At 41.3% G+C, this 10,480-nt stretch overlaps 2 protein-coding genes across 2 annotated transcripts in view; both read right to left on the bottom strand.

Moving 5' to 3' along the window:
• Positions 1 to 2,666: 2,666 nt before the first annotated feature.
• On the bottom strand, positions 2,667 to 8,306 carry plk2b (polo-like kinase 2b). The gene is made up of 14 exons (XM_083912755.1): positions 8,104 to 8,306; positions 7,907 to 8,014; positions 7,683 to 7,799; positions 7,276 to 7,405; positions 6,891 to 7,074; positions 6,339 to 6,537; positions 6,059 to 6,206; positions 5,770 to 5,864; positions 5,348 to 5,480; positions 5,068 to 5,148; positions 4,602 to 4,761; positions 4,109 to 4,238; positions 3,846 to 3,956; positions 2,667 to 3,647 (listed from the first exon to the last, which is right to left on the bottom strand). Exons 1-14 carry the CDS (start codon positions 8,290 to 8,292, stop codon positions 3,456 to 3,458), a joined length of 1,977 nt encoding a protein of 658 aa, XP_083768881.1. The 5' UTR covers positions 8,293 to 8,306; the 3' UTR covers positions 2,667 to 3,455.
• Positions 8,307 to 9,967: 1,661 nt separating this feature from the next.
• The window catches only part of LOC310946041 (ATP synthase subunit C lysine N-methyltransferase), a gene marked incomplete at its 5' end in the record, with an annotated part of 2,300 nt that continues 1,787 nt past the window's right edge, over positions 9,968 to 10,480 (bottom strand). Inside the window, 3 exons of the mRNA XM_083912326.1 lie at positions 9,968 to 10,108; positions 10,238 to 10,288; positions 10,356 to 10,480. The exon at positions 10,356 to 10,480 is cut by the window's right edge and continues 16 nt beyond it. Of these exons, the coding sequence (XP_083768452.1) occupies positions 9,992 to 10,108; positions 10,238 to 10,288; positions 10,356 to 10,480 (293 nt within the window). The 3' untranslated portion in view covers positions 9,968 to 9,991. The remainder of the gene's footprint in view (positions 10,109 to 10,237; positions 10,289 to 10,355) is intronic.

Raw genomic sequence — 10,480 nt, 5'->3', positions numbered from 1 at the left:
TGTCCTTGAGCTCACAAGGGATGTGAGATGAAACACGTGACTCCAGTGCCCGTCTGAACTCCAGAAAAGCTTCAAGATTGAAAATTAGTTAATTTGTCGCTCTGGAAATTTGTCTTTGACATAAAAGCTGCCACATAACAATACATAAACAGACATAAAGTTTATTCAAATATGTGCAACACAGCTCCTCATTTCACACTGTTCTTATGACCCAGCTTCAAAGTAGTGATTAAGATATCCTTTCATGGTTTGAATTCTGTGAGCCCTCGCAGTTTTTATTGCTCTTTTAATTCAATTCAATTCAATTTTATTTATAGTGCCAAATCATAACAAAAGTTATCTCAGGACACTTTACAAACTAGGTAAAGACCACACCTTTACATGTTGGTCCATGAATGACACCCTATTGTAGCATTTCAAAAAGGGTCCCTTTTCAACAAAGAAGAAAAAAAAATACTTTTAAGAGAGCTAAATGCAGGAATATGCAGGGAACAGATGAATAAGCATGGACACTACACTGCTGAGCACAAGTGGCCACTGCATCATACTGAGTCATTCCCAACATTGTACATATTTGAACACCTGGAAGGAAATGTGTTGAGAATCAAATGCACATACACCCTCTTGCATACTTGAACAAACTCTGGACACTTTTTTCTTGGTAAGATTACAGTATTTGACTAAGTTTGCATTGGCAACTTTGTAAGTTTGTAAGTACCAAGTTTCCCCACTGGGCATCAATAAATTTCATTGCTCATTGAGTCGATACTGTAGGCTTCACCAGAGAATGGGCAAGGCTACAGTCATCCCAGCTCTCTCTACAGTACATCTGTTTTTGTCCACATAGTAGGAGGAGGAGTGCTGACATTTGATATGCAAAGGCCTTCTAATCCCCCAAGTGCATGTATTCTCATATCAAAGCATGTTTTTTTTCTCGCAGAATGTGCCTACTATTACTTTTAATGCCAAAGTGACTCACTCCTCTGCCTGCAGAGAAGTTTATGATAGAAGCTGAGGTAAAAAGATTCCCTTTGTCACTCTAGCTTAGACTCATTCCAGAGCTAAGCCTGTCTGCATGCATAAGACTTTTCCCACTATTAACGTGATGTTGCAGAGGAGAAGCAGCTTCATATGGGTGATGCTGAAAACTAGCAGTTTTATATTTTACATGACAGTGACACTAAGAACATGGAGTGAACTCGCAGTCTTAGCTTTTTGAACTCCACAGGGTTTTCTAATTAGTTTATCTTGGTGTTATGCTCAGAGAGTTCCCATGAGGCCAATAAAGCTGATCAGCTAACATTTGCTGACTCACAGAAGAGATCCTGAATCCTGAATTTTTGCTCACAGTAATCATTATGGGGGCTGAATCTACATTGGACTAGGAAATGTTTTCCCTCACATATCCTCAGAGACACTGCCACTTTTCCTCTGGCTTGCTGGGAAAGAGGCAGCAGTCTGTTATTAATTTGGTTCATCCCGTTGCATCCATCTGATGGAGATACTGCACTCCTTTAAGGTCCGGGGCTACAAATGCCCTCAAAGGCCCAAAAAAACAAAAACTTAACATCAACGACTAAGTCTATTTCTGTCTGACTGAAGCATCCATTCCAGGGGCCATTACTGTCAAAACACGCACACTCAGACCTGGAGGTGCTGTCATGAATAATTCTTGTTCCTTCTTCTTGTAGGCTACTTCCTGTTCTGCTTCTGTCTCTGTGGGTATGTTTATGCATGAGGCATTCATTATTGAACTCTGAAGAGCACAGATATTCTGAGTGAACATCCAAAGGGATGACTCAAACATCCATGTTCAATTTCCATCATTACATAAGCTTGGAGGGGGAAGAGGTGTAAAACAGACAGCTGGATCAAATACTCATGTGGAGATTTGAGCAGAAGAGTCAATCAGTAGCAAAAAACACAAGTTACAATTTTAGCACAAATGTGTCATGACAGGAGCTCTGACTTTTAGCAAGGAGCTTTCATTGATTTCCGACTCTAACCAAATTAGTCAGTGGTGGCTTGTTTCCATAGTTACAGTCAGTGCATGTGAAAGGATGTCTAAGAATGATTGTAGCTTCAAAAGCTATGATGCAATCACTGACATAGTACAGAGCGTCATTTTATTAGTCTCTCTCCTATCAGCAATTGCCTTTCCTTTAAGTATTTCAGAAGCACACAGCTGGCCTGTTGATCTGTTGACTGGTGCTCATGTTTATATGTGAATTATAGTGTGCAGAAAAAGGTTAGCCAAAATGCACAGTAAAATCCTCTTTGCAATCCTCCACTGATCACTGCAGAAGAAAACTCAGCAAAGATAGGACCTTGAGCTTAAGTAAACAACCTCACTGTAAACATACCCTCGATTACCTCTCTGTGCCCATTTCCTGTTGAGGCTTAAAGATAAAATACTTGCTTTGACTCGGACTGGTACTCAGATATGAGTGTAGTTTAATCTAACTCTCACCACACTGTACAGTACATACATGGACACAGTAACTGCTTTTTATTTGAAACACGGACATAACATCTTTCAGGGTTGTTTGAATGCATTTTTAAAAATCATACCAGGCATCCATTTCAAGGCCACAGTCAGAAAATGTAATAACATCATCTTTGGGCAGAGACAACAACAATCAATGAGAAAGAGAAGTAGATTGTTTCTAGAAAATGCTCTTTATTATTAAATAAATAAATACTGCACTTCTTTTTTTACACAATAAGTTATTGAGGACATTTTCTACCACGGTGATAATGGCTCTGAAGGGATCCTTTGAGGACCCCTGGTACTGCTTTTTTAATGTAATTCTCTCCCTCTCTCCTCCCCCTCACATCACCTCTCTGGTTCCCAGCTCAATGTGCTGAGTCCATCCATTATTAAAGAGAACAAATCACAGTTTTAAAGTTAGTGTGATCTTACACCGCTCCCACTCACTCACACACATATATAAACAGCTGTAGCATCCACACACATTAGCAAATCATTCCACATACACTGTACATTATTTACAATATTCCACAGTCTAGCTCTGGTTACATTCAGAGCATCAGTTTATGGACTCTATAAAACAGCATCAACTATACTATACATGTTTAAGCTGGTGCCAGCCCAGCATTTGTCTTCACTTCCCAAACATCCCTCTATTCCCCACAAACAGGGTTCCAATCGTACCAACATACAGTACTCGCTCCAACATGCTCAGTCGTTCCTCTCCTCCAACAATCAACATACAAATCAGCCCTTTACCATTCAATGTCATTGAGCTACATTTCATTCCTCCATCTGCAGAGTCTATCTTTTCACCTCTACTGAGTGATGAAGGTGCAACAGTGAAGGAATGTTAATTCACTGTTCACAGATCCATCCTCAAACTTCTCCTTCCGAATCCTGATTCCACTGCACCACTGCAGATTTGTCTGTGTAACAGCGTCCAAAACACATTATTGTAGGTTTAGCTACATCTCTGCAGAAGCATGTTCAGGGAGTACACCATGCGTTCACGCAGGTCAGTGGGGCAACCAGATGTGAGCAGGGAGCTGAGTTTGAAGGTTTTGGAGACGCGGTCCTCGTTGATGTATGTCAGCATGTACTCATCCCTCTGGCAACACAGGATGATCTTGGTGTGGTCGTGGTAAAAGTTGATCTTGGGAGATAAAAAAAAAAAGTTAATTTGTTTATTTTCTATCAATTTTAAGCAAAAGACTATTGGAAGTTGTGTTTTTCTTATTTGAATTTGGTCTAACCCTCCTTTCTGTAAATCTGTGTCATTCACTGCACCTAAAATGTGCTCCTCTGAGCATGCCCAGCAACGGCTGTGTTGCCTGTGAAAGTGTGTGTTTACCTGGAATGTGCCGTCATTAAAGAGCATCATAAGGGCGCGGTCGGACTTGAGCCACTGCAGCAGGTAGAGTCTGGGCATGTGTGCATCCGTCATACTACCCAAGTCCCCACCCTGAGAAAGCAAACGAGTAACACAGCCAGATTAGACAAGTTGCAACATGAAAGATACCAATTCAAATGCTTCAGCGGACAGAAAGACAAAAGACACATAATAGCAAGAGTGATATACAGAAACAGGAGTGGTGAAATAGAGCATGCACTTACATCCATGAGGTTCTCCTCCATGTAGTGGGAAAAGTACTTGAGCACAGTCACCTGGCTCACAAAGTGTTCAGGAACTTCGCAAGTGGGAAAGACAGAGCGCTGGCCCAACTCTGCATAGTAGTGGATAGTCCTGAAGAGATTAAGAGAAGGAGATAAACAGAGTTATGCAACCACTCAGATAAACACTACACAAATGGACCAAACATAAATGGATTTCCTTGACATTTAAAATCTGTCAGTATTTATCACTTCCAAAAAAAGATTGCTCATGCTTGAAAACTGTTAAGATGCCAATTAGAACATTAAGAAAAAAGATAATGTACTAAAAGTCAAACCATCCCTCCAATTTGGAATTAAGTCAAACCACAAACAGGTTCTTCAAAGCAGTTCTACGTACTACAGCATGCTTTAACAAGCCATCCTCATTATATGTAGTGACTAATAACTATCAAGCTGAAGGTGGAGTGTTGTGAAAGCATAGGATAGTGCATACTTTCTGTCTGGCAGGAGGCTCATGTGAGTGCCGTTGTTGAAGAGAACTCCCACGGTGTGATCAGACAACTGGTAGCCAAAGCCGTACTTGTTGGAGTAGTCCACCCATTTAGTCACCCACTGAAGACTGCAGCTGCTTGAGCCCTGAGGAATGTCGTCAGCTGCACAGTGAGAACACACAGGAGGAGGATTAGAATACAATCACAAGGACAATTTAGAGAACCGATAAAAATCCTCGATTTTGTTAAAGCATCCAAGAACTAAACAAAGAATGAGCTGGGAAATGTTGGTGTTTGAACAAATTAAGAGAGTGTATCTTTAAAAACTCAAACACGTCTCTCTGTCAGACATTTCAAGGTCAAATGCAGATAATAAGCTTTAGCTCCATCATAAAACCTTTCTATGTGGAATCAATAACTGCATGGATCGGTCTTGACTTTGCAAATTATTTCAACAAGTCAACTCACCTTCAGGCATATTCTCCAGACATCCTCTCAACACGCTTGCAACAGTCTCAGCCACGCTCCCTGTTGTGCTGTCTTCCAGGCCTTTAGGAACAACAATGGGGGGTCATTTAGCTTGATGTCATGTCTTTACAGTACAAGAAATTCCTTTACACTCTAGCTGTTTCATCCAATCATTTTATCAAGGATGCAATGTTCCTATGTGAAATTTACAACAATAATATATGTTGTATATCATCAAGTTCACTATGCTGTGTGTTTGTAACAAGGCTGGTGAACTTACATTCACTGCTGCTGCTGCAGCTCCCCAGACTCCCCCTGACAATCAGACGAATGGTATCTTGCGTCGTCGGTGACTGGCTCTCCGTTGCCGGGCCAACAGGGCTCTCGGCAGATGGCGGAAGTAGACTTCCAGTCTGAAGGTGAGAAACAGTGACGACAATGGTTAGAAACTGCAAGATTGTAACTATGACTAAGTAGTCACCCACTGTTGCAAAGTGATTGGCATAGAGGTTGAAAAGAAGTGATTTTGCTTTGGTCTGAAATTATGTTATAAATGTTAGTACAGCATCAGAGTGACTCATTGGATTCTCCTCAACATATCATCACAAATCTACCTTTTTATTTAATGGTTGTATGAATAATGTGCCTGCAACATACATTCCTGTAAATCTCCTGTTTTGTGTTAAATGAACAATCTCTTACCTCAGAAATCTTTTTGCTCTGTTGTTGGCTAATGACAGTCCTCTCCAGGTCGTGCTGTAGTTTGTAGATCTCCTCTTCCTCTTTAGTTAACTTATCTATCAAAAGGCAACAACAACACACAACATATCAGAGCATGACCTTTTAACCAGCAGCTAAATAAACTGACATCAGAGCAATCATGTGCATAAACTGGATTTAACGTTGCCTCTAGTGAAAGAGATCTGGCCGGTGTGACAAATGGCATTTGAAGTGGTACGAGCGCTCAGTCATTGGCTGATGCAATACTCACTCAGAGTCTCGTAGTATTTGACCTTGTCTCTCTTTCCACCAAAGAGCGCAGCAGCAGCTTTCTTGAAGAAGCTCTTGGCAGGACTAGAGACGTGGAAATCTGGTGCTGAATGGCAACAGCTAGCCGGCAGACGCTCTGGACTGAAGCCCTGTGGAGAATAACAGTGGGTCAATATGCACTTGGCGGGAAGGGGGGGCAGTGTTATACTCCTACAGATTGACATTTAGAGAGTCGGACAGTGAGCGGAACAGACAGACAAGAACTGAAAACGGGGTCTAACCTGTGTGAAGAAGTCGTGCCTCAGAATGTGGTCCAGGTTAGGTCTTTCCTCTGGGATCTTGGCTAGCAGGCTGGTGATTAGCTGCTTAGCCTGTGGCGACAGTGAGGAGGGCAGAGAATAACGCGCCTCTCTAATACACCTGTACGTCTCCTTGAGGTTGGTGGTTTCAAATGGTGGCCTGCCCAATAGCATGGTGTACCTGGAGCAGGATGGAGAGAACACGTGAGCTGATTTTCATAACTAAAAAAAACTTCAGACAAGTGTAGGCATCAAAAGTGATGGCCAAAATCTTCTATACTGATATAGGTAATTCCATATCTGTATAATAATATAATAATAAACTGTATATCGTGATATAGTATATTTCTATATCATATTTCCGGTAATTCAATTTAAAAAATTGTCTATCATAATAACTTTTAGTGCAAAATCTCAACATGCCCCCAGCCCTTTTGACTTTTTATGCTGATTTATTACTGTTATTCAAAAACAATCTATATAATTATTAACCTTTTAATTACCTAATGGTGAATTTACAGTTTGCCTACTCACATTACACAGCCCAGGGCCCAAATGTCTGATTCACAGCCGTGGCCCTGCTTGTTGAGCACCTCAGGGGACAAGTAGTTGGGAGTTCCACAGATAGTCTTCCTCCTGTTTCCTGCTGGCTCCAACTTGGCAGCCAGACCAAAGTCCCCGACCTTCAGCTCCATCGACTCACTCACAAAGAAGTTACCTGTAGGGAAGAAAGGGAATGAGATGATGAGCACTTGATATCCAACCCAGGATCAAAGGCTAAATACTGCACAGATCCTCCGATGAGTTGATTACAGAAAGCAGAAGAAGTGTATGAGAAAAAAGATATCCTCTCTGTACAGAAGGCATCGTTACAATTGTGCACACAGTGTCTCAGCAATGCCACATAAAGATTCCTTACCAAGTTTCAGGTCTCTGTGAAGGATCTCTTGTTCATGTAGGTACTTCAGTCCAGATACAATCTGTCTTAGATAATAACGCACCTCTGGCTCAGTAAGCACTTTGCGAGCCTTTAGGATGTGGGCTAAAGACTGCAAAAACATCAAATTGAATGATTATAGAGCGGTTTCCTTAAGTGCAATTATTCAATAGACACATATTTCCCTATGTAGATAACCTTAACATAGTTTTATCTCACAAAACTATAGGGAGTTTTATAGATGTGCTGTATCATACAATTAAACATTAGAGGTCTTATATGAGTGCCTCCTTGACTTTAGGTGCAATGCAGGTGTTATCCAAATCTCAAACATAGTAGTGGCAAAGTACAGTGGTTAGAGGCTTTAGTATGTGACAAATAGCACTTACTTTTCTACTGCAGTACTCCAACAGGATGTAGATGTTCTCTTTGTCCTCAAAATGGTGATAAAAGTGCACAATGTGTTTGTGGTGCAGAGCTCGGTGCATCTCAATTTCTCTGTCAATCTAGCAAGGGAAGAGACAAAATGGTCACGATTGGAAGTGAAGGCAATTGTGTGAGATCTGCTGTCCGGTCACACCAGTGCGCACAGGCACCGGAGCCGCGCGCTTACCTTATCTCGTTGGTGAGGTTTGGAGACGCGTGCATGCGGAATGATTTTGGCTGCGTAAACTTTGCTGGTGGAGAGGTCGGTCATCTCGTAGCATTTAGCAAACCCTCCCTGGAAAAGGGAAAAAACAATGTTAACAAGCTGCGTCTTCGGGTTACGTGGTAAATCCAAAAGGTCGAATAACAAGATTATTGCGCTACCTTTCCCAAAACTTTCCCACGGCAGTAGGACTTCCCCGTGGCAGGGTCAGTGATTATCCTGGCCATCTCTGAGGGCGCACTGCGCTCATCCACTCTCTTTCGGCGAGGTTCGCTCGACCTCTGCGTCGATTCACACATGCTGCTGCTGCTGTTTGTCTGTTGGGTCCCGATATTTCTCTGTACTTCCATTAGAGGTGGTTTGTCGTCCCGCACTCAGAATGCAGCCCGGAGTCTTTGTCTGAGTCTTTATACTCTGGCACCCTCCCTACCCCGCTGTCTGCCGCCCTCTCTCTGACGTCACGATGTGAAATGAGAGCGTGAGGTCTGCCCGATATCGATTACCTTGCATGTACATTGTTGTTGATTATGGCACGGACATGAAATCACAGAATGTAACACAGCCGATGGATTCTGATAGTTAATGAAGATTCATATGATTTGCATCACCAGCCATCATTCACATTAATAATAAGACAGATAGACATGTTTTGTAGTTTACTTATTTTGTCCATTGAATCCGGGCAAATTTACCATTTAAATTTGGTGCAAAATATAATATATATAAAAGGTGTTGGAAATCTGATGCATTGAGTCAATAAAGTATCCACTATGCAGAGGATAAACATGATCTGTATTCCATTCAGGTTCATCTTATCCTGAGTTTTTGCACCAAACTCTGTTTGCAGCACTAGCACCCTCAGGTGGAGATATTGAATACAATTTAAGGTACAGTGCAGGTTATAAACCTTAGTTTGAAATTATATGTTTACCAAAGACAAGTGTATTGCAACTTGACACCGACATGCAAGACTTATGAGACTGTTTAGAGGAGTGTGAGCAGTGTCATGAGTGGAAAGGTTGTAGAGGTGGCTCTCAAAGGCTGTACATTTGCTCAAAGTTGTTATTTTAACAAAACCAAATGGTGATTTATTTAGTCTGTATCTGCAACCAAATTAAAATCACAGCCAGACACTGTTCATGAGAAAATGGCAACATTTCAAAATGCTACATGTATGTAAATACAATCATAAATGAATCACTTGTTCATTAGCAAATTATCTTATTTACTTTCCAGCAAATTTGACTTAATCTCGTTTTACTGCTGACAAACAAAGTGTTAGGGTTAGACATTTAATGGAGGTACTAAGAATAACATATATGCTGCTCTGTTAAAATTTCATAAGACCCACAGGGGTCAAGCGACACAGATAATTACAACATAAAAACGTCCTTGTGCCTAACCCTCAGTGGCTGTCTCGGAGATGCATGGACTGAATCTCAGAATGGCCTTGAGCTGGAGACACAGAAATTCATGTCTTGAATAAACACAACATATAAACCCCACAAAAGCTAAATAGGACAAAACCATTGAATAACATAAACAAATATTGGCCTCACAAACCCCCCTGTAGCATGCTAAAGAGGTTTATTATGCAGTTGAGTTTTTAGAAAGAGCTCTACAGCCAATTTCTATAATCTAGACATTATATAACAAGATTGTCAGCAGGAAGGCAGAGGCTCAGTCAGTTCTTGTTGTGCAAAGATTGAACATATTCTGCTGGGGATACGTGATGTCAAAAATTATCCTGGCAGTCTGCTTTTGTCAGAGTCCCTCTCATTCTTGCAATGTACAAAGACATCTTTCAAAAAGATCACTCCTGATCAGTGCTCATGACAGATATCAACATTTCCCCACAGTGTTCATGTGTTCCTTTAAATATCACATTTTTGTTCATTTCTGGTTTAAGAGAACAGAAAAGGCTCTGGAGGCTTTAGTGCTGGTGAGAATAATAAGTGGAAGTAAACTATATAAAACAGAGACTGTGATGTTTATGGTACTTTTATCAGGTGTAAGCGCACAGTGCTGATGTCATAAGCAAAAGTTTGGTCAAGATCGGAGCCAACAGACGACTTTTGTGGCCAGTTTGGAAAAGGAAAAACGAGCAGTGATGACACAAGCATCATCAGGAAGCTCTTTCAACAGCTTCTCACCCAGCGCCTCTATCTGTAAACCAATCAGAAAAGGTTTAATCAGTGATTTCAACAATCAAATGCTATGTAGGCTAAATGACTTATACAGGATCAAAAGATCAGGGGAGGGTAAGAAATAATTGTTGATGCAAGGAAAACTCACCACTCCCGGAGCAAGGAAGGCTGTCACATTGTTGTATGTAGATAAATCAGTCTGAAAGACACAAATAGGGTCATGTAACATCTTTGATCAGGATTGAGGAAAGCAATCAAGGTCTTACCTTCCAGAAGTCTTTTTTAACAAAGGTTGCCTGGCTGGAGGGCACACCTTTCCAGCGGGCCTTGCTCCTGGCATAGGTCACTAAAATGGAGTTAATCTCAAACCCTGTGCACTGGAAACCAGCGG

Source organism: Echiichthys vipera (assembly GCF_963691815.1).
Source record: "Echiichthys vipera genome assembly, chromosome: 4".
In the NCBI taxonomy this organism is placed as follows: Eukaryota; Metazoa; Chordata; class Actinopteri; order Perciformes; family Trachinidae; genus Echiichthys; species Echiichthys vipera.
This window is presented reverse-complemented; position numbering and strand designations above follow the sequence as displayed.

Coding starts and splice junctions, on each gene's coding strand:
- plk2b (XM_083912755.1), bottom strand. CDS start 8,292: ATGGAAGTACAGAGAAATATCGGGACCCAACAGACAAACAGCAGCAGC. Junction 7,075..7,275: donor TCACAGAGACCTGAAACTTG/GTAAGGAATCTT, acceptor TCTTCCCTACAG/GTAACTTCTTTGTGAGTGAG. Junction 5,865..6,058: donor CAAATACTACGAGACTCTGA/GTGAGTATTGCA, acceptor GCCTTTTGATAG/ATAAGTTAACTAAAGAGGAA.